Source organism: Phyllopteryx taeniolatus, chromosome 14, assembly GCF_024500385.1.
Source record: "Phyllopteryx taeniolatus isolate TA_2022b chromosome 14, UOR_Ptae_1.2, whole genome shotgun sequence".
Lineage (NCBI taxonomy): Eukaryota > Metazoa > Chordata > Actinopteri > Syngnathiformes > Syngnathidae > Phyllopteryx > Phyllopteryx taeniolatus.
The window spans coordinates 24,118,426-24,141,332 of record NC_084515.1 but is presented as its reverse complement, the minus strand read 5'-3'; the positions used below and the strand labels follow the sequence as shown (position 1 = coordinate 24,141,332).

Sequence of the window (22,907 nt, the reverse complement as noted above, 5' to 3'; positions counted from 1 at the left end):
AAAGTAACAAGCGTAGGAGTTGAAATGACATTTTTCAAATGTAGGGAGTGAAAGTCAAGAGCCGGCAGAAAAATTCATTCAAGCGCATTACAGATACCTGAAAGCTGAGTAGTAGAAGAGAGTATGGTGACAAAGTATTTTGTTACCATTAAACATCAACAGGACTCCAACCAAACATGAGTTAGATATCCACGGTAATGCAAAGAGATTTCATGCATGCACGCATTAAATCATCACAACACACGGCATGATGAAAGGGAGTTAATCATTTATTTTACATTTGTTGAGGTCAAGTACCCCTAACTGTATATCCAATAGAATTGATACCCACGTAGGATATGATAAAATATTTAAAACACTGTGGTTGATAGCAGCCTGTAATTGCATTTTACATACCAACAAAAACATACTGCAATATGTCGATGTAAAATGATGATACCGACACAAAATCTGTTCAAAATCCAGTCGGAATGACTTGAATTACAAATTAGTGTATTGGCTTGCTGAATACTGAATTATAACACAGGCAAACTTTTCCCGGTTATTAACATCTGGTCACCATCCACGCGTTGGTGTCCACTTGTCCACAAGAATGCCCTCTGAGTGCACATGATACACCGGATGCATCATTACTGTTGCACAAGCCTGCAAAAGAGCAGAGAGTGAGACAAGAGCAAAACTGAGAAGGAAATTAAACACAGGCCTACACGAGAACACTAACGTGGTATGGAATCAGTGTGAGCAGAGAGCCCAGAGGGTACATTCTGTAATCCAGCTTTCCCGAGATGGGCTCCACTCTTCCATGCTCCTGAGTCATGGACAAGAGCCTGCATGAAAACACCCATCGTCAGCTACATTCAAGTTTGCCATTGCTAATTGAGATAGTCGTTATGTATAATTACTTGAGCTTTGGGTGCCCTTCGATCACAGCGTATCCTGTCGGAAGTTTCCCAGCCCCATCCAAACTTCGAGTCGCACGCAATATTAGGGATAAAAACAAAAAGCACCCGAGTGAATCTAACACTAAAATGGTTTGACAACTGTATTTATGTTAAGTACTAGAGATTGCCATTGGACTAAATTTTGGACCAAATACGGGAAACTCTCAATAAGTATTGTATTGACCAGAATAATAATAATAATTTAAAAAAAAGAGATTGCATTGCAGAAGTCTGCTTGGATGCAGCCGACTTTCCCATCGCTGACGTCATTTTGTTCTTGAAATGAATCAACGCTGTTGTTTCGAGACGGAATCGACAGCGCCTCATCTGGTTGCAGCCAGGTAGTGCATTCCATTTTGGTTCTGAAAAGTTTCGAGACCATCCATTCAAGGAGATTGACCCAATGACGCATTGAAGCATATCAATTATGCCCATCCACAGTAATTAAAATACGCCCGCAAATGTGATGGTACAAATTTCAGCCTAGAATGAAAAATATGTTGTATACTGTCCAAAACAAGTCACGTCGGATGTGCTATGTATGAAAGTGGACAATGGTCCCAAAGGTACACTGTAAGGACTACCTCAAAACTGCAGGTTGTACCTTAACCCAGCCCATCCACAATCAATGAGTAGCTGGTTCCTGTGAGGACTGTGACCTACGACTCTTGTCAAAACCCGCACAGCCACATCGTCCACACCGCATGAGCCAATGAGAGATTGCTGCACATCTAGAAGCGAGCAATATAATTTGACAGTGTGACATTTAGGAATTGGCACTCACATATACTACAGGTGCAGCACCTACTGTACGTAAACATACCATCGAAGACGTAGTTTCCTGGATGCACCTCGCTAAGCTGTGCCATCTCTTGGACTGGGTGACTGCAGGAAGGCGTGGAGCCAATGCTGGACTTGCAGGTGATGCCAACAGCCTTTAACCTGCCAGAAAATAAATACTGGTTTCATACATATCAACTAGTGGCGAGCAGTCAGGGTCAGCAAGGCCTTCTCTGCTTACCTAAACACTATCAGAAGATCTAACCTACATTTGCAACCTCAATTGTAATACTCTTCATTTTGTAATGCTTCTCTTGGCTGCACTGCTTCCAGTACGTGCATACGGATGTTAGATTTGGATTTTTTTTTTTTTAATCCAAGATGTCAGCCTCTATTGTATGTGGTGCCAACATCAATCTAATTCGCCCAAGGCCTCAGAATCAGTATTGCTAGCCAGTGCACCCAAGAACTATATTAGCAATCGGATTTCAAATTCATCCCCCCCAGGCTACCGGGGGGGATTTTTATTATTATTTTTTTTTAACTTTGAGGAATTTGAGAATAGCTATAAATCTATAAATGTGTTCCTGATTCACTTTTCCATGAACTGCAGAGTAAAGATGGTGGTTTCCTTCGCAACAGCCTGGATTTCCTGGACTCCACTGCAGTTGTAGGTGTTCCCACAGTGAGCGTACACTCCTGTTAGCTTAACACCTGTCGTCCTCGCAATGGCCTGAGCCAGTCTGAGTGCCTCGGGTTCCGAATGCAAGATGCCAGCTACGGCGAATGAATGAAGGGACACAATCAGCAGCAGTAATTTTGACTCCACAGATACTGTCAGCCCTATCCTGGTGTTCTTGAATGCTTTTACCTCGCCCATTGCCACAGTCCAGTTTCAACCAGACATGCCACGGTCGCCCGTCTCTCAGTGGTCGCTTTTTGAGTTGCTCCAGCGCATCAGTATGGTCCAATAAAACTTGAAAGAGCTCCAGCCTCTCTGACAAAATGGCACAACGCTCCACCTTACAAAGAGGAGTACAATTGGTGTATGATGAGGGTGAAAAATGTTACACAAGGTCCATTACATACTACTAGCTTGTGGATGCTGGGACCTTACGGATGTAGTTCTCACAAATTAAAATCCCCCCAAAACAGACCCGCCCCCCACTCCATAAAATGTCTTTTGAATTTGACATCGCAGAAAAGAGTCTTGTTAACAAGCTGGACAATGATGAAAGTATACGCACTAGCCTCATGACGTCACGAGGCTGTAACTAAAAAAATCTGGCCAAAAGAGATGAAGAAAAAGAGTCTTAAGGTATATCGCAAGAATTCAATACTATATTGTTCTCAGTCTTTGCACATGTTTTCAGCACTTCAAACATATGTAATTATTTAGAAACACAACAAGGATATACATTTTGGGGGACTTTAACTGATGATTTTGTATATACAGGGTGATCCAAAATGATTGCAACCCATATTACTGATAAAATTGTTAATAACAATGTTCTTTATTTCATTTTTCAGATTATTCATATAAAAAGGCACTTTTTCTCGCTCTCTGTCTGACATGAAATTTCAACTTTTCTTGTTTCAGGTCAAACAGGATAATCAAAATTATTCCTATTTGCTCAATGACAGTATGATGAGGAGTATTTTTTCGGGCCATTTTTCAATTACTTCAGAAATTTAGTAAGAGTAGTAGTAATCTTACTATGCCTTTGAACAATTTGGGAAAACCCACATGATGTCATTTCTTTAGAGGCTTCTTAAAGGTTTAGTCACAACATTTGCATTAGAGACACACCTGCGGATGTATTTTAACTACAAACACCTGAAACACACTGCTTCTTTGTTTAACATCAAGGTTAAGTCAAAAGAAATCAGCCAAGCTATCAGGAAGATAATTGTGGACTTGCACAAGTCTGGTGCAAGCGACTGTCATAGTTACAAACTCAAAGCAAACTGTAAGCTTGGGATTACAGCAAGAGCTGGCAATCGTATGCTGATTTACTGCGGATATTTACTATTTTTGGTGTTGTAGGCGAAGAATTTGGGTGAAAATATCCAAGACTCTCCCAAGCCACAATGCAAACAGCAGCCGCTGGTACCAGTGCGCCGCTGAATGATACAAATGATCATCGGTCCGAGTTTTTCGCTATCGGACCAATGAGTGTGATATCATTTCCCCCCCCATATCGGGTTGATAGTTATCGTGCATCGCTAATTCTAGGGTGCAATTTCCAGATGCCTGAAGGTGCCACATTCGCCCGTTCAAAGTATAAACACCATGGGACTATCCAGCCATCATACCGCTCAGGAAGGAGACTGATTCTATACCACAAAGCTTGGGTCTGAAACGTGCATATCAATGCAAGACCAAAAACAAAAGTGGTAAGTGCGTGTCATTATCCACAAGGAAACGAGTACTGTACCAACATGGGCTGAAAAGGCCACTCTGTTAGGAAGAATCCATTACTCCAAAAGAAACACATTACAGTTTGCAAATGCACACTCACTCTTCCTCGATGTGCCGGCTTATCAACTCCTTACGCCAGTTGACTAACACGCATGTGATATGGTGTTCATTCACTAATAAGTTCGAAAGACACACTATAGCCCGCCCGCAACCCTAGTGAGGATAAACGGTACAGAAAATGGATGGATGACCCAAAGCAGGAAAAAGTTTAGTCTGATTTCATGCCAGACAGTGTGAGAAAAAAAAAAAAAGTGTCTTTTTATATTGTATATGTAAACTTCTGATATAAACTATATGTGATTCTGTCATAAGAGTGTTTAAAAGTGGTTACTGGAGATGGCAGTGATAACCTTATCAAAAGGAAGAGAATACGCATAAAGGATGTCATCAAATCCATGGTCAGCATAGAAACAGGCCTCTGCCAGGGTGGAAACCACAATGCACCGTCGCGAACCCCCTGTCATTATGTCAGCACACTCACTAGAGATGGTAGCAAACATACACAAGTCAGCAACTTATATATGGCTGAGCTACTGTCAGATCAATACATAAACAAAATTGTTGGTACCCTTCCGTGAAAGAACAGGAAAAAAATAAAATAAAAATAAAACAATGGCCACTGAGATAACCTGAAACTGACAAAAAAAAAATAAAAATAAAAATTGAAAAGAAACCCCAGAAAAATATTGAATGAAAAGCAGGCATTGTTTTCTTTTTGTGGTCAAACCGAATTATCCTAAAAACAAAAAAAACAAGAGTGCCTTATCCAGACTGCACGCTCAGCTCCCTTTTCAGCTATTCAATAGGATTTTGATCAGGGCTCTTCAGAATAGCCCATTGTTTTTTTTTTTTTTTTTTTTTTTTTTATTCCATACATAACCAGTAGCTGAGCTCAAGCTTTCCAACAATGGAACATTTTGCTCCAGAATGCCTTGATAGACTTCAGAATTCATTGTACACTGCAAAGATTCCAGACACCCTGATGCAGCAAAGCAGGCCCAGAATATACTGGAGTCTTCTCCAAAGAACACTGGCACAGTGTTTTTTTTCCCTTTGTAAACACAGTACAGGCACAATTCAACTGGGGAACACAAATTTTGTTGAGTTAGGTCTGACAGCTGTTTTTAACTCATTTTTGGGTGCGGAATCCAAAACCGATCACAGTTTTTCCTCTATCACGTTAAGTTTTTGATCTATAGAGCCTCGCTTTCTTAAAAAATATATATGAAAAATACAGATATGTGCTTTTTCTATAAAACTTTTACAATTTTGACATACGATGAAATCTGAAAGAAAGGGGCCTGACTGCAATGTTTATTTTACGCTATTATGTTTTACAAAGGATATGGCACAAATCCTCTTAATTCCTACTATACTAGCTTTCTGTTTGCAGATATTGATAGTACTGACCTATTGGGAGCTGCACACACCTCACACCGCACTGTCTCAATTGTGACCGCACAAACAATTTTCCACGTAACTGCAGATGAGTCCGATCGTAATCAGCTGGCAAGCCCGACTACGGCTAATCAGTGGAATTTTGCTTATCCGGAGGGTAAGCTGTGGAGAAAAAACTTGATGTGCTAAAAACATTATTTTTCGGGCCTTGAGTTTGACGCCTGTGTTCTTGCTGACAGATGCAAACTGACTAAAAGAATAACAATGTCAGAGAATTTGAAAAGATAGTTTGATTGTAGTGATTGCCTTGAATGGTTGTGCAAAAAAAAAAAAAAAAAAAAATATATATATATATATATATATATATATATATATATATATATATATAGACGGTAGCAGCCTTTGTCCCAAGTCAGTTTCATTATTGAATTCTGTTGCACCACAAAAATAAAGCAATCATTTTCCGTAAATATTCATTCATTATTACTTTGGTTCATTTAAAATAATTTCAGTGACCAGTGTGAGCTTTTTTTTTTTGTTTGTTTTTGTTTTCTTGTTCCTTAAGGGAAGGCTACCAACAATTGTACCCACCCTGTGTACTTGTGTGTGTTCTTACATGGTTTTGTGGGTCTTCATGTGGGGGCGAAGCTGAACTCCCAACTTCTCACATCGTTCAATCATCTTCTGGGCATTTTTCTTCACTTTGTCCACATCGACCACCAGAGCAGGAGTACTCAAGGCTGAGAGGGGCTCCCCATCCATAGTGGACTGCAGCACTGGAAGACCCTCCCCCCCCAAAAAACATACTCCAATTCAATTCTCATGCAGGTCTGGCTCCTACTCCAAAATGGCTCGCTCGATTGAAACACTTTCAGTGCACTAAAATTCATGCGAGGTTAAAATCATGAAAACTAAAAGCAAATAATAAAATTTGTCACACACACACAAAAAGATGACTCTAAGCACTTGATTTTGAGTTGTACCCACCTTTAAAGTTGGATGGGAATTCCGTAGCACGACAAGATGGCTCTCCGCCACACCTTTCTTCTTCGTTTTGTTTGGTGGCGGATGGCAGCTAACGTTTAAGATGCATTACCGCCATCTAGTGTGCTGGAAAAGAACAACAACAACAACAAAAAACGTCTTTCTCATCCCTTTCAAAATTCACAATGTTAAAAATGCACAGTGTGGATTATTGTGATTATCTTGTGTATAGATTTAAACAAACAAAAAAAAAACAGAAAGGTGTAAGACAAGGTTCTAACCCAGAACCTCTGGACTGTGAGGCAGATGTGCTAACCACACGCAGCACTGTGCCACACAGTGCAGTACTATTAAAAGTTAGGTCCATAAACAAAGTTTAAAAAATATATATATTAATTAACTTCATTTATGTCTTGCTGATTCAACCCCAAACTGAAAGAAAGTTGAGATGATCTCGATTATGAAGATGATGGCTGTTTTCAAATTCTGCTGCACATTGTACACGTGAGACGCAAAGTACCTACCTTGACCTTAATACCGTGGGTCACACTGAGCAACGCACATGGATTTTTTAAACACAAACGACACAGTTGGAGTTACCACATTCGGCTTTATTTGGATTTCATGTTTACAGATGTTCTTGCTGTTTTTTGGATTTGTGTGGATGTGTATAATTTTGTGTGATTGATCCTGTGGCATTTATGCGTGATATGAGAGATTGTTTTCATTCGCCTGGCAAAGTATTTTACAGTATAGTATTGTAAAAAGTCCTCAGAACTAAAAATGGCTTTGTCCTTTTCTCTACTTTAGCACCTTTTTTCGTAAATATTGACATTGTGACAACAGTGAGACAGAAAAGAAAGAAAAAAAAGTCTACAATTAGTTTCGTACAAATGCATATCATACAAATCTTTGATGAGTGTCTTTAGGTTGGACTGCTAACCATAGAGTTAGAATGAATAGAACAAACTAGTGACATGGTTGACCCAACTTGAATGATCGTTTCTTTTTGTAAGCCAATCTCTGCCATATCAGAGGGGTATCAAGCTGCATCAGTGCTTTACATTCGGTAATGATAATGCTCATAGAGGTTTGGTTGGTGCGTTTGTGTTCACGTGTACGTTGAAGGACTGCACCTTCTTTCATTCTACAAATTCTAATTCTATGGCATAGAGCATTGCAGTTCCTCACTAGCATATCCAGCGGATGAAACGCTCAAAGAAAGACGGCTTGTTCAACATGGTGTAGTCGTCGCCTCTGAAGATGGACGACATGTCGCCTAGCGCCACCTTCCGCAGCACCTCCTCGTCTGTGTCACTCCCCATGGCGATCACTGTGGGAACACCCTCGCCTCGCTTCATCGAGGACACGCCCTCATCCAGCTGCTCGCTGGATGTAATGCCATCAGTGATGAACACAAAGGCTAGTTCAGCGCTGCGACGAGCCAAGCGGTTCCCCTGCGAAACAAATGAGGAACAGTCTAGATTTCTGTTCAAATGAGAGCCAGTCTCAAAGAGCCATCTCGGGTGCAAAGTACGTAAGTGATCTTTATGTCCGAGTGTGGGGAAAAAAAAAAAAATTATTTCTCTGAGAGTGACTTCATGAGCGAGGGCTTCTATAAAGTCACGGGGATAATGTGCACTGTGAAAACGCGAGCTTGTCAACAAGCACAGAGGCCTGAAGAAACTCTAAAACATATTTTTTTAATCACCATGGTAATGAGAACAGATGACACAGACAGCACACAGCTGTTGTTGTTGTTCTTGATGTTGTTTTTTTAATTACAGAGTTGCTTGATGTGAGGATGTGAGGAGTCAGAACAGCAACAAGGGTAAGTGAGTTTTGTGACTCATAGTATGTGGTTTTGTTTAATCAACTAAAGGTGAAGACTGTCAAAATGGCCCAACCACTCACATTTATGGGCAATTTTGAATTGTCAATGAATCTAGCATACACTTCTTTTGAACTGTGACAGGAAGCCGGAATATCTGGAGAAAATCTATTTCACATCAAAAGGTGCAGAGTCCAAAATACTGTTGTTGACCTATGTTTAAGCCAAAATGGCTTGCAATCGTTTATTGATTGGCTTGGGTTCATATGGTAATATGTCGTCTGGTGGGTTTAAGGGCGTATCTTGGCAATTTATTAGCATTCTGGACTGGACGCATTGTCCAGCAAGTGGCAAACATTCTCAGAGGTTATGGCCAACAGATGAGGTAATGTGAGGGGTATGAGTGCATACTGTATATGCAAAAAAATTAAGACCATTCCTTCAAAGACAGCGTGAGTGTGTGTTCTGTTTACCTGTGGACCTGATCGATAAACCACATTGTTGACAGCGTGGATGATCGCGTTGCCCAGAGCCGAGGAAGAGTCCATGTAGGTCACTCTCGCCAGCGAGTCAGAGATCACCGTCAGATTGTGTGTGAGTGGGAACTCCACTCGCTGTTCTGTCGGGCTGCCGTACTGCACCAACGCAAAACGGGCATTCCTCTCATCTGACTGGCCGTTCGCGAGGGTGAGGCGGCGGGCCACGTTATCAATGAATTCCTTAGCCCGCCGGTGGTTCTCCAGTCCCATCCTCTCAGAACCGTCCAAGAGGAACACTACATCCACTGGCCGCTGCACACAGCTGGCCACAGCAGGCTCTGAAACACACACACACACACACGCGTCTTAAACTTCAGATACGGAAAGTTGCTGGAAAGTCCATATCTTCACCAGGAAACGACTGTATTTGCTTTCGATGCCAATTTATTTGGTCAGAGTATATAACGATGAAGGAATGAATCCGGTTCTATTCCAAATTCACATTTGCAAGTTGCAGTCACTGAGCTAATGGGATAAAAAAAAGAGCTGTGATGAAAGCCTGTCATCAATTGTCGTAGTTATTCTCTATAAGCCAAGCCACATGCAAATAAAACATGCACATATAAAAACCATACGTGGTTTGAACTCTCTTAAAAAGATTAAGGCACCATAATTACATCCCAAATTACAGTAATCCAAACAACACCATACATCTTCTGATTTATACATAATATAGTGTAATATGACCTCAGTGGCAGATCAGCGAGATTCATTCACAGAGCAAAGGCCAAAAATGAATGGTTGCGACCATGGATATGTACAAAACGGCAAATTATATGAAGTCATTTGAGTATTTCCGCGAGCCAGTGATTCACAATGGAAATATGGTTTCATCACAAAGCCACCTTCCACGGGAGAAGCATGAATGGCTCTATACAACTTTCTTCCGACACATGGATGACATCCATTATGCGTCATAATTTAAGTTCCCTGGACACAGTCCCAGGTTAAGTACTTCAGAAATAAAGAAATAATTCTTTGTTTTGCTTTCGGGACACTTGACATGGAGCCGTTACATGAAAAGACCATCATAATGTCGTGTGATTTGCTCACATTTGACCGAATGCATATTGCACGTATCTGGATTAAAAGGTGCAGTCTTGTTAAGATCTCTAAGTCCAGCATTAAACACATTGACATCCTTCATCACGAGGTAGCAGGGTTAGCGTGGTAGCATTAGCAGAGCCCTAAAGCTTTGTCTGGGTCTCCCATTATGTCCCCATAGACATATTTGAAGGAGTCGATGAACAGCTGGGTCCACTGCTGCCTTTCTGTTCCCTTGGCGAGTTTTGCTCGTTGGGCTGTGTATGCCATGGTTGCCACGCCAACACCATATTGTTCCTTGCCCAGTTGATTCAGAAGGCCGGCGACACCCTCCAAAGAGGTAGGGGCCAATGAGGGGGTGCCTTCCTCGGCCAGAGGCCTCCATGCGGGAGGGCCTTGCCTTGAAGTGAAGCGCCCTCCTGCAACAAGGGGGCGGAATAACAGAGTGGGCGGGGTCCCACGAACACCACGCAGACAATAAGACGCTCAAGGCACACTGACTTTCATCGTGTGCACTCACTTTCAAACCAGAGTTAGTCTGTGTCAATGTATGCAAGTGTCAGAAATCTGACAAATGTCATTTATACTATTTGTCAAACCCTTAAAAAGCTTACCTGTCTTACATGGCAGGTCAGGGCATACGACAATAGGATCTGAATCAAAGACAGACACAGAATTAGTGAAGATTTACTATTATAAAAACATAGTGTGCCTTGTTAATCTCCATGTACCCGGGCAGAGGACTGTCTCAATCTTGTCAATGAACTCCTCAGCCACCAGGTCGGCAAAACGCCTCATGCCCAGCACCCTGCCATCCCTCTGGCAGGCGATACTCTTCAGAATTTCATTCTCCTCAACCTGGTCGAACATGTCTCCGATACCGATGGCGCTCACATCGACACTGGGATCACTGCGCGCGCACACACACGAGCGGAGGTCCGAATCAACCATTCGATCAATCCTTGCTTTTACATAAATGCTGATGTGACATCTTCAAACACATTCCCAGTGTTAGGCACCTGCAGAGGTAGGTGAGCAACGAATCATCATCTCTGGGGTCGAAGCGTCCGTCGGTGATAACCACCACGGTGACGTTGGCTTTGGCTCTATGGCTGTCCCTGATCAGATTATCGTAGGCGTACTTCAGAGCAGATGGAGTCCATGTTCCTCCAGCGATCCACTCCATGCGCTTCACTGCGTCCTGAATATGAAGACAACCAACAGGTGGTTAGTCTGCACACCGTAGAGGCTCGTTAGTAATTTACATCAAACTAGGATTATGTTGTATTTTAATCACAATTGTGCCAAGTGAAACATTGCAATTGATCAGAGTTGACAGCTATAGGGTAACAGTAAACAGATAACAGTAGAACCTCAAAAGTCAAATTCCGGAGTCATTATGCAATTTGTTTGGAGTGTGACCAAATGTTTTGAGAGAAATGTGTCTTTATAGTCACACAAAAACCAGCCAGGTCATGGATGACATCAGGGGAGACCTCTGCTCAGCAAGCACCTGAAGGATTAACTCCACACGTGTTTTGTTTTTGTATTTTTGGGTGTGTTTATTTTTTTTACCACCAAATAAACTTGCTTACTATAGAACCAGAAAAGGAGCTTCTGGTCAACAAAGCTCAAATCAATGATGTTCTGTTCATGTTTTCTCAAAAGGTAATAGTTTTCAGTCTGCCATCTTAATGTACAAGCCCAATTCCAATGAAGTTGGGACGTGGTGTTAAACATAAATAATAACAGAATACAATGATTTGCAAATCATGTTCAACCTCTATTTAATTGAATACACTACAAAGACAAGATATTAAATGTTCAACTGATAAACCTGATTGTTTTTAGAAAATAATCATTAACTTAGAAGTTTATGGCTGCAACAGGTTCCAAAAAAGCTGGCACAGGGTTTACCACTGTGTTACATCACCTTTTCTTTTAACAACATTTGGAGAACTGAGGACACTAATTGTTGAAGCTTTGTAGGTGGAATTGTTTCCCATTCTTGCTCGATGTACAGCTTCAGCTGTTAACCAGTCCGGGGTCTCCGTTGTCGTATTTTACGCTTCATAATGCGCCACACATTTTCAATGGGAGACAGGTCTGCACTGCAGGCAGGCCAGTCTCGTACCCGCACTATTTTACTACGAAGCCACGCTGTTGTAACACGTGCAGAATGTGGTTTGGCATTGTTTTGCAGGGGCTTCCATGAAAAATACGTTGCTTGGATGGCAGCATATGTTTCTCCAAAACCTGTATGTATGTACCTTTCAGCATTAATGGTGCCTTCACAGATGTGTAACTTACCCATGCCATTGTAACTAACCCATCACAGATGCTGGCTTTTGAACTTTGCATCCATAACAGTCTGGATGGTTCTTTTCCTCTTTGGAATCGGAGGACACGACGTCCACAATTTCCAAAGACAATTTGAAATGTGGACTCGTCGGCCCACAGAACACTTTTCCACTTTTCATCAGTCAATCTTAGATGAGCTCGAGCCCAGAGAAGCCGGCGGCGTTTTTGGGTGTTGCCGATAAATGGATTTTGCTTTGCATAGTAGAGTTTCAAGTTGCACTTACGGATGTTGCGCCGAACTGTATTTACTGACATTGGCTTTCTGAAGTGTTCCTGAGCCCATGTGGTGATATCCTTTACACATTGATGTCGGTTTTTGATGTAGCCCCGCCTGAGGGATCGAAGGTCACGGGCATTCAATGTTGGTTTTCGGCCTCGCCGCTTACATGCAGTGATTTCTCCAGATTCTCTGAACCTTTTGATGATATTATGGACCGTCGATGACGAAATCCCTAAATTCCTTGCAATTGTACGTTGAGGAACATTGTCCTTAAACATTTTGACTATTTTCTCATGCACTTGGTCACAAAGGGGTGAACCTCGCCCCATCTTTGCTTGTGAATGACTGAGCAATTCCAGGAATCTCCTTTTCTACCCAATCATGGCACCCACCTGTTCCCAATTAGCCTGCTCACCTGTGGGATGTTCCAAACAGGTGTTTGAGGAGCATTCTTCAACTTTCTCAGTCTTTTTTGCCACCTGTCCCAGCTTTTTTAGAATGTGTTGCAGCCATAAACTTCTAAGTTAATGATTATTTGCGAAAAACTATCAAGTTTATCAGTTTGAACATGAAATATCTTGTCTTTGTAGTGTATTCAATTAAATATAGGACATGAACATGTGAAGATTCAGCATCTGGGTGAGACCTTGAAAGAGGAGAGTGAATCAATTTTGGGATCGTCGAGCCGAATGGCCTGGAAAGTTCCACTGTGACTGTACTGAACAACTCCCACTCTTGTGCCTGGAAACATAATCAAGTTGAGAGACATGTTGTGGGACAAATCTGAAGCTTTAGCTAACAAAAGGGTTACCTGTTTCTGACAAGGGGTCTTTGGCCAGGGATCCCAGTCGGTTGATGGTGTTGATGACAAAGTTTTTTTCTAAAGTGAAGTTGGTCAGGCCAACTGACTCCGAGCTGTCAATCACAAACACAATGTCTAGAGCGCCGCACCGTTTTTCGCAATCTGCAGACAGAAAGACAACCTATAAGGATGCGACATTCAGTCAGATGATCCAACCAATGAGATCATTGATGGCAGTGGAGCCTCACCGCAGCAGCCACACGTTTCCCTGATGTAATTCATGACATCACATTCCTGCAGGAAGAAATGTTCATGATATACAATAAGTCATGTCTTACACGTTTGAACTGACGTGATAAAATAATAGTCTTACAGTGAGGCCAGGGTCTCCTTCAGGTCCACCATCTCCCTGAAGAAGAAATGATGAAATTGAACATATTATACATACATATTACATGTCTCTTGCCCTGCCATCATAATCAGGTGGGGCCTTAATTTGATAAATGTTTTTGTTTACTTACATCACGCCCAAGGACTCCTCTGGGTCCTCTAGGTCCAGGCTCACCCTGAGGTCCTGGTTCACCCTTTTGAAAAAAAAAAGTTACTATTTACACCTGCACGATACAAAGACTTCGCACAACAAACAAACAAACACTTACTCCCTCTCCTGGGGTTCCTTTATTTCCAGGATCGCCCTTGGGACCACAGTCTCCTCTGCCACCACGAGGTCCTCGATTTCCATTCGCTCCTCTCTCACCCTACAGAAAAGTCGTGAAATGTTGTGCTGCAGCTGCTAGCACGTGTGTGTGTAAACGTGTGCCGGTTTTTGCTACCGATGATCCTCTTGGTCCAGGATAACTAAAGCCAGGTCTTCCGGGGTCTCCCTGAATTGATGTGAAAGAAACAATTAAACACTTATCATGCGTCATTATTATAGATATGAGATGAAAATAGATAGACATTCACCTTTGGTCCAATTTGTCCTGGGTCACCTCTTGGTCCAGCATCACCGGGGTCACCTCGTGTACCCTACGATAAAAACAAACTAAAGTGCATGTCCGAAAGTACAGGTTTTGGTGATATTCCCAAACAAGCCATCTGACTTACATTTCGTCCCGACTCTCCTGCTGTGCCCGGTGGTCCTCTGGGGCCTGGAAGACCATTGTCCCCCTGTTTAGATGAGAGACGATTGAAAACGGGCCAAATAAATTGACTAATTTAAAGGTTATTATTCCCATTTAAAAACATTAGCGAATGTCATCTCGCCTTTGCGCCTTTGTTTCCTGATTCACCTGCAAGGCCCCTCAAACCCTCTGATCCCATTTCACCCTAAATACAGAGAGTAAAATGCATTATTAGTGGAAGAATGTATCGCAAAAACACAGCGCCTCCATACCTCTGAAACAGACGTAAAGAGTGCTATTGTGAAAGTACACTAAGTCATACCTTGTCTCCCCTGACTCCATCTGGTCCTTGAGCACCCTTAGGTCCATAATCTCCTCGCCTCCCCTTGAACACAAAAACAGTGCAAAATCCTAACCAGCTCAAAAACAAAGTAAGAAAACCAAGTAGTGAATTGGTTGCGCTTACAAGCTCTCCTCTCGCTCCAGGAAGACCTGGGGTGCCCTAGAAAACAATGCACAGATGAGTAAACGTTAAAGAATCTGAAATGTTTGGGCTAATATTTGGTAGTCTTACGCCAGATCCTTTCAGTCCAGGAAAGCCGGGCGATCCAGGACTTCCTCTTTCTCCCTGTGAACAACGTGCCACAGATGTTGTTTAAAAACAAAAACAAACAACACCTCCATCAATCAATGTGGTGTATGGGTTAGTTCTTGATGTGCGTCTACTCTATATCATCTTCATTACCTTTGGTCCGGCTTCACCAGCAATGCCAAGTGGACCAGATCTTCCAGGACGTCCAGGATCTCCCTACAGGCACAGAATTACAACAAGTGTTACTGATGATCAATGTTTCTTTCATTGGAGTTTCGTTTGTGTACCTTATCGCCGGCGATTCCAGCAAGACCGCGTTCACCGACATCTCCCGGGTGACCATCAGAACCCTGCGAGTATCCAACTGATTTTTAAAGCGGTCAGAACACACCTGTTCAAGGATTCACTGACAATTTCCTCATACTCTGTCTCCTGGATCTCCTTTGCAGCCGGGAGCACCAATCCGTCCAATTTTACCCTGGAAGGAAAGGTAGGAAAATCTCAGATGGGCGATCAAACACGCGAGGTAAGGGTTCTTTGGGGGAGACTATTGTAAACAATCCTTCCATTTGGTACTGAAAATCAAAAGGTGTCGAAGTTAAATTGTATTCTCACCTTCTGTCCATCTGTCCCATTGCGTCCTGGGATTCCGGCTACGCCCTGCCGACAAGAAGAAGATAGAATTAAGGAAACGAATGCTCTCAACCCAGAATGACTTGGCGAACAATTCCACTTCATAATCATCTTCAAAATGACAAAGAACAACAACAAAGATGTACCTTTTTCCCTTGAGCTCCCAGCTCTCCCTGTAAACAAAAGAAGTCACGATTGGTCACTCAGCTTCATCATTCTTTGCTTAGCAATTTGTCACAGATGAAGACAAAAGCCTCACCTTCTCGCCTTTAAGTCCTGGCTCTCCCTTCACACAGGTAAAGAGAAAAACAGAGAATGAGAGATACAGCAAACTTGACATTCTCGTGCTGTTAATAATCAATGGGTGTTGGAAGATTTGCGTCGTACTTTGATACCGGGCTGACCGATGGGCCCTTCGATACCTGGGTCACCTGGACGACCTCTCTGTCCTTTTGGACCTGGATCACCATTGTCTCCTTTAGCACCCTGCAGCGCAAAAAAAAAAAAAAAAACAGGCGCAGTTGAGGAAGATGAAAACCGAAAATGCGTCGACCGACCAACAATGTGGAGAAGTGTATTTGCAAATCTCACTTTCTGCCCTCTGTGGCCTATCGGACCTGGTGGGCCAGCGGTCTCGAGGCACGTCACTTTGTAGCACTGTAGAAAATAAAGTGCCAAAACTGAGTGAGGTCTCGTTCGGGAAAGTTGGGATCTTTTTCGTTCTGTTGCCTTACCTCCACGTATGATTGATGAATCTGTGAGAAAAAAAGACAAAAGAAGCAGTGTTATAAAGGGAGGGGATTTCAGTTTAGTCTACGGGTATATGAAGCTACATGTGAGGATTTGTGTTTTAGTCACCATAGACTTAATGATGCGGTCAATGGTGTCCGTCTGGATGACAGCTCTTCCGGAGCTCAGATCAACAGCCATGAAGTCCCTCCTGTAGACCGCCGCTGGGGAGTTAGCAATCTCCCTAAGACCAGTCTCATCGATATTCTTGGATGCCGCCACCACAAAAATACGGATGCCCTCGTCACGCGCCCTTTCCGCTGCCACTTTGATACCCCCGCAGGGGTTTCCGGTCACATGGCCATCGGTGATGACCACAGCGAATCTGAGGGCGCTGGGGTATGAGGGCGAGCGCAGCATTTCCTGGGTCATGTTGGTGAGGGCGCAGTCCGTGTAGGTGCCCTTACCGAGGTAAAGGATTCGCCTGACGCCCTGGAAACAGAGATGTGGCTTATTAGCCTACCAGCTGTAAAAGGCCGATGATTTTTTGGGGGGGGGGATTTTTGATTTTTTGATTTCCTACATAGCCAATGGATGCATGTCCAACACTAAATTAGTTTCTGAAAGAAACGTTCTTTGGGTTGTGAATGAATACGATCGGTTACGTGGGGTACACACATACCAATAAACTGTTCGAATTTGACCCCAATTTCCGATCAATGTCTGCAAACGCCCAATCGCCGGCTGTTGCTAAAAGATTATCCTGAGCGATTATCCGGTAGAATAGGGTGTGTTAAAATTCCATTCTTTTAATGGGTCATGGCAATATTTGTGTGGCTGATTAGTAAAGCAAAATAATTGCATACCCACATCCAACTGACATACATTAAAAAATCTTTCAAAAACTAGTTTTTTTTTTTTTTTTTTTTTTTAAATATGGGCATGAAATGTGAGCAAACAGTGCTTTTGCCAAAGTAAGTCCATTTGAAATTTTAATTCATGAAATTCGAGCTCTGTCGTCACCACTAAGATAGCGCCATCCGCAGTTCAGGAGGTCCAATTACAGGACCAGCGCATGAAAGTTTATCATGATAATATGAATCACAGTCTATGAGGGTGTCTTAATTTGTACTTACAGAAATGAAATCACTCTTGGATCCGATACGGCTGAACACTTGCTGCCTCTGGGAGAAGTGCAGTCCACCGATGTTCCAGCTGATTCGCACAGAACCTCGAATTTCGGCCGCCTCTAAACGATCCGCAAATTGCTCACTGAAGAGCTACAACAGAAAGAAATCGTTAACTAGTTGCAAACACCCCAAAAATGTCAACACTTAAAAAAAAGAACATTTTGTGACAAAAAAAAGAGTGCTACGCTTTGCTTTGTATAGTGTAGTGGCCGTTAAAAATCCACCTTAATGCTCTCCACAAGTGATCCAGGTGGAGTCTCCTGCAGGGCAATGGTCTCCGACGTGTCAATGGTGAAGTAAACGTCGATGGGACAGTCTCTCTTCTCTGAGGGTTCATCAAAAGTATACAGTAAGTTTTTTTTCCCCCCAGTATCACAACATACAACCGTAGCTGTTCAAGTTTGAGATTCAAATCCACTTACTGCTGCATTCGGGTACCTGGGCGCTACTCAGGGCTGCGGAAATAAGACACAGCGCGATGACCTTGAACCCCTCCATCTTCTTCTCCGTTCTGTCGTACAGATGGTGACAAAACGCAGACGTGAGGCCAACCCTTTTATAGTGAGCACGGGAAGATTGAAAAACGTTATACTGTACACTGCACAGCGCCTCAGTTTGATGCCTTTAGACTACCGCTAGTTTCCCCTTATTACTTTTCCAACATGGCATCATTCTAAAGTTGGGCTTTATTTCCCACGAAAAGATGGGCTACTTGGAAAACATGCGAAACTTTCATTTGCTCCAAAATATCCGAATATCATTTGATTGATTGGTAAGCAATCCAAATCACTTCGTTGCACATGATTGCACGCACACACATTGTTGAACATCAAATTTGATTTGATGAAACTGCGGCATGCAAATATTGAAGTAAACAGCTCTCGACGAGGCGGCGTGGCGTACGACTGGTTAGCACAACCGCCTCGCAGTTCAGAGGTCGTGAGTTCAACTCTGGGCGACGGCCTTCCTGTGCGGAGTTTGCAAGTCCCCCCCCCCCCCCCCCCGTGCCTGCGTGGGTTTTCCCCGGGTACTCCGGTACCCCTCCCACATTCCAATAACAGGTCACGGGTAGGTTAATTGAAAACGCTTAATCAGGGATGTCCAAATAATGGCTCGGGGGCCATTTGCGGCCCTCTGTCCATTTGTCAGCGGCCCGCGACATATACTAAAAAGGACATGGAATGCAACCCGTGGTTGTGGGGATGAGCAATACTACTCATAAATAGTTTTATTTTTTTTTAATATACTGTAGATACAGGGCGGCGGCACGGTGGGCGACTGGTTAGAGCGTCGGCCTCACAGTTCTGAGGACCCGGGTTCAATCCCCGGCCCCGCCTGTGTGGAGTTTGCATGTTCTCCCCGTGCCTGCGTGGGTTTTCTCCGGGCACTCCGGTTTCCTCCCACATCCCAAAAACATGCATTAATTGGAGAGTCTAAATTGCCCGTAGGCATGACTGTGAGTGCGAATGGTTGTTTGTTTCTATGTGCCCTGCGATTGGCTGGCAACCAGTTCAGGGTGTACCCCGCCTCCTGCCCGATGACAGCTGGGATAGGCTCCAGCACGCCCGCGACCCTAGTGAGGAGAAGCGGCTTAGAAAATGAATGGATGGATAGATACAGGGCCACTGGTCGCCCCCAAAATCTGGAAAAATCCGAAACTATTTGGTCTTATCACCTTTGACAGAAAGCTGTGACAGGGCACGTACACACAAATATACACAAATAAGCATTTACACTCAGATTTACAACTGCAGAGTATTTCGAGTCTTCGGTTAACCTAACGCGCAAAGTCCTCACAGGAAGGCCGGAGTCGAGATTGAAAACCCGAAGCTCAGAAACGTTGAGCCTAACCATATTCAAGATTTGAAGCAATAATTCCTCTTAATAAATCCCCACGATCAAGAGTGGAATAAATACAATTTGGAACACGTAATGTCATCACGCCTCGTATGTGGGCCTTCTCGACATTCCAAAAAGGGCACTAATTGTGTCTCCCTCTAGCGGACAAAAAAAGTAAAAAGGATGCGGACGAATTCGCTCCTGCAGATGTTCCACTCCTCTGTCTGAGAAAAGTCACGCATTATTATTATTATTATTATTAAATCTCCACGCAGGTGAAAACCACACAAACGCATATGAAGAGACGATAGAGACCAGACAAAGAGTTTGAGAAATTTGACGAATTCAACAAAGTCGCATATGAAATTTTGTTCTCTGCCAGAAAGACGAGCCAGCACTCAGTTCATCGACCTCGTTCGACGTATAAAAGCAAGAATGAAATAAATGCACGTTGCTGTGCATTAAAAAAAAAAAAAAGTACTCCTTACCCGAAACAGTTCCAACTTGAAAACTTTGCGCACTGCTGGTCCGGTGTGGATTATTTCCTCATTTCAGTTAAAAAAAAAAAAAAAAGGGGAACACAGAGACAGAAAAAAAACTAAAACAAAACAAAACAAAAAAAAAAGAAGTGGGGAGAAACGTGAAATAAAGTCCTGGGCACGCGTTTAGTTTCCGCAGAAGAGAACGTCCGTCCGCTCGCTCTCCTGTCCCGGCGCAGCCCCAGCCGAGCCGAACGCGCTGATCCCTCCTCCCCCCGTACGCGCACCCGAGGCTCGCCAGAGTCCACTTGGGGGCGCCGTGGCTCTGCACGGCAGGCCCATTGTAACACCGGCCACTGTGGTAAGGAATTGTGCCAAAGCTTAAAATGACTGTTAACCCCCTCAACGCACCGCTGCCGCACCTAAGTATAGTTTTCCATGCATTTGTATTTTCCTTCAGTTTTCTGAGGGGAATAGCTTGCTTCTCCTTCTCCCCTTCCATTTTTTTTTTTTTTTTTTAATAATCATCATCGCAGCAGCTGCAGCGGCACATGTTCCATCATGTCAGTTTGTCCAATTCGCTTGAATTTCTGAAAGGGTCTCGCGGTGGCTTGTAGCCACTAATGTGCCAAAAAACACAAAGGTCAAAGGTTATTACACGCTTGTCCGCATCTGTTACATGAATCAATTTAGCGCATGAGATGAAGATTTTCACCATACAGTGAAACTACTACGGTCAAATGCAACATTTGCTTGCTGATCTGATCTCTCTTCATATGATTATGTGCTGTAATGGATATTTGCTTTTCCACACACTGGGCTCCGCTTTCCCAACGAACGAACGAACGAACGAACGAACGAAATCTGTAGTCGCCATTGGCCCAGCGACTACATGGGGATGGGTGTCCAGTCAAAAAATAAGAGCTTGACTTCCGCAAGGCGTAAACAAAATGATGCCAGTTGTGTTGGAATTTTCGATTCTTGGTCTGTTTTGACAAAAGCGTGCCAATGAAAGCGCGGTAATCGCCGGCGGTTCATCAAAATGATGCGGCAGCTCGCAGTGGCTGGAAAAACAATTGACAAAAGATAGCAATACTTATTGTTGCTTTGGCGAACAGCTCCAACCTTGGCAGAAGTCACACTACTGAGTGCTTTTGTAACGGTGTGCATCTGCACTGCGTCACGCGTTGAATATTTTTGCTAAAAACCATTGCGCTCCGGTCAACGGACTTGTCACTGGTCGGTCGTGAATGGGGCCATTGAGTGGACGTTTAGCTAAAACCTGTTGCACGCAAAGCTGTACTAATGGCTCTCAACTTTACAATCGGAACATTGCAACTTTGTCAATGTCCGCGATGGGAAAGCATAGTGGATTGTGAGTCCGGATCTAATTGGGCGCATGGCATTTGGGGGCATTTTACTCAGGAAACCGAGGAGGAGAGGGGATGATGAAGATTTAAAAAAAAAAAAAAAAAAAAAAGAGGAGGACGAGTCCAACTCCTCACCAGTGAATTTCATCTCTGTCTTAGCTATGGAAAAGTTTTTCCATAAAAAGAGAAGAGGAGTAGAGCAATGTGCATGGGATGGCGGAATAAAGTGTTGGAGGGGGTGTTCTGGTCCCTCTTAAAAACTGTGACTCATGAAACAGGAATGGCCCTCTCCCCCAAATAAGAGTAAACCAGCCTCTCTCTTTCGTTCCCTCTGTAGTTTTCCCAAACTCTCTCGGTCTTTAATTTCTTTCACATGCACCAAGAAGACTTTTCAGTCCGCAGGGCATTCCTGCAGAATCTGTCCCAGGATCATAAACAGTTCCAGTATCGCTGAGCTTTTTTTTTTTCTTTCCAAACAACTGCAACCTCACTTCATCTGCACACAGACGAAACATGACAACAGAACACGTATGCGCACCGCAATGCGCACACTGAAGGCCAAACAAAACATGCACATCCTCTCGCTACGCCGACACTGCTTTTGCGACGTTGAGATGTTTTCCAGCGGCGGCGCAAAAAGGCCGAGCAGACCGTAAACTTGGGATAATCTAACGTATGCTCCTCTTTACCGTGTTTCTCTTTGGGATCTCTGATCTCATTTTCTCCACATGTGGTTTGCGTTGAGGCAAAAGCAGCCGAGAGTGCTCTCACTCGTGCACACGGTCAAGTCCATGTGCCCAACGTCTGTCACTCGCACTGGATGCTTGTGGAGAGTAGATTGCGCTGAGGTCTGAGGGTAAGCCCAAAAGCCTCCATGCAGCTTTGGAAAACAGGGGGAAGGAGGAAGTGCAGTCTCAGGAAATACTGCTACGGGCCAAGACAAATTTCAAAGAAGCAGTCCTCCATACACAAACATCGAGGCACACACACACACACACACACACACACGGCTGAATGATCTGATTATACACTCAGAATCTTCGCGATATCGAAAACTAAAATGAGTGTCATTAAACATGAGCGCACACCCACGCTCAAACGCACCAATGAATACAGTGATAGAACAGTGGCTCGGAATAAAGTCTCAAACGTGACTCACGCTGAGACAGTTTCACAGGAACTGCGCAGTAGGCCGAGAGTGAACGTTTAATCGAAAACACGTGGCGAGCGTCGGGATTTACGCAGCCAAACACGGTTTCTATTTTGTGTATCCACGGAGGTCAACTTGTGAGAGACTTCGGAGGGGGAAAAATTGTTCTTTCTTAGCCTTGAACACAGAAGTCAGAGGTTAAGTATAGGCTCCGTGTAGCTGTTGCTCAAAGGCACGACGATCAATAACGACGATTTGAATTTTCCTTGAAAACCAATGACATGGGAACGTGGCAAATAAGATAATTCGGTGAAGGAGCTGAGCAAGTCCTTTTTAAAAAATAAAAATAAAAAAAAATAAAAAAAATTATATTCGGTTCATCTGTGATATTTTTGGTTTTCACAAATAGAAAACAGGAC

The 22,907-nt window shown here is 43.3% G+C and overlaps 2 protein-coding genes across 5 annotated transcripts; both read right to left on the bottom strand.

Annotated features, from left to right (window-relative positions):
* Positions 1-251: 251 nt before the first annotated feature.
* zgc:162816 (uncharacterized protein LOC571260 homolog) lies at positions 252-6,729 on the bottom strand. 3 transcript variants are annotated; one of them, XM_061796210.1, is made up of 10 exons: positions 6,589-6,729; positions 6,218-6,387; positions 4,554-4,683; positions 2,593-2,743; positions 2,318-2,498; positions 1,765-1,883; positions 1,546-1,672; positions 903-965; positions 722-827; positions 252-645 (listed from the first exon to the last, which is right to left on the bottom strand). In XM_061796210.1, exons 2-10 carry the CDS (start codon positions 6,361-6,363, stop codon positions 556-558), a joined length of 1,113 nt encoding a protein of 370 aa, XP_061652194.1. In that variant the 5' UTR covers positions 6,364-6,387; positions 6,589-6,729; the 3' UTR covers positions 252-555. The 3 variants fall into 3 exon arrangements, 2 of the variants coding, with proteins under 2 accessions (XP_061652194.1, XP_061652195.1); XM_061796211.1 differs by having other exon boundaries at positions 6,218-6,397; positions 6,590-6,632; XR_009791658.1 differs by lacking the exon at positions 252-645 and having other exon boundaries at positions 742-827; positions 903-1,303.
* A 446-nt stretch (positions 6,730-7,175) lies between these two features.
* col6a2 (collagen, type VI, alpha 2) lies at positions 7,176-20,278 on the bottom strand. 2 transcript variants are annotated; one of them, XM_061797470.1, is made up of 32 exons: positions 19,978-20,256; positions 18,073-18,161; positions 17,875-17,975; positions 17,597-17,740; positions 16,590-16,952; positions 16,466-16,486; positions 16,323-16,388; positions 16,119-16,217; positions 15,991-16,017; positions 15,878-15,904; positions 15,714-15,758; positions 15,523-15,576; positions 15,386-15,448; positions 15,252-15,314; positions 15,081-15,134; positions 14,973-15,008; positions 14,829-14,891; positions 14,649-14,711; positions 14,490-14,552; positions 14,349-14,411; positions 14,216-14,266; positions 14,042-14,140; positions 13,904-13,966; positions 13,756-13,791; positions 13,631-13,676; positions 13,392-13,544; positions 13,227-13,321; positions 11,019-11,200; positions 10,731-10,909; positions 10,614-10,652; positions 8,890-9,233; positions 7,176-8,042 (listed from the first exon to the last, which is right to left on the bottom strand). In XM_061797470.1, exons 2-32 carry the CDS (start codon positions 18,146-18,148, stop codon positions 7,776-7,778), a joined length of 3,045 nt encoding a protein of 1,014 aa, XP_061653454.1. In that variant the 5' UTR covers positions 18,149-18,161; positions 19,978-20,256; the 3' UTR covers positions 7,176-7,775. The 2 variants fall into 2 exon arrangements, with proteins under 2 accessions (XP_061653454.1, XP_061653455.1); XM_061797471.1 differs by lacking the exons at positions 7,176-8,042; positions 8,890-9,233 and adding an exon at positions 9,322-10,418 and having other exon boundaries at positions 19,978-20,278.
* Between the last annotated feature and the right edge of the window lie 2,629 nt (positions 20,279-22,907).

Excerpts from the sequence above, each read along its gene's own strand:
- zgc:162816 (XM_061796210.1), bottom strand. The coding sequence starts at position 6,363 with ATGGATGGGGAGCCCCTCTCAGCCTTGAGTACTCCTGCTCTGGTGGTC. Across the intron at positions 4,684-6,217 it reads ATGAAGACCCACAAAACCAT|TGAGTGTGCTGACATAATGA; the intron begins GTAAGAACACAC and ends TACCATCTCTAG. Across the intron at positions 966-1,545 it reads TGTGGATGGGCTGGGTTAAG|TTTGGATGGGGCTGGGAAAC; the intron begins GTACAACCTGCA and ends TGCGACTCGAAG.
- col6a2 (XM_061797470.1), bottom strand. The coding sequence starts at position 18,148 with ATGGAGGGGTTCAAGGTCATCGCGCTGTGTCTTATTTCCGCAGCCCTG. Across the intron at positions 17,741-17,874 it reads CACTTGTGGAGAGCATTAAG|CTCTTCAGTGAGCAATTTGC; the intron begins GTGGATTTTTAA and ends TTTCTGTTGTAG. Across the intron at positions 14,412-14,489 it reads CAGGAGAGTCGGGACGAAAT|GGTACACGAGGTGACCCCGG; the intron begins GTAAGTCAGATG and ends TTTTTATCGTAG.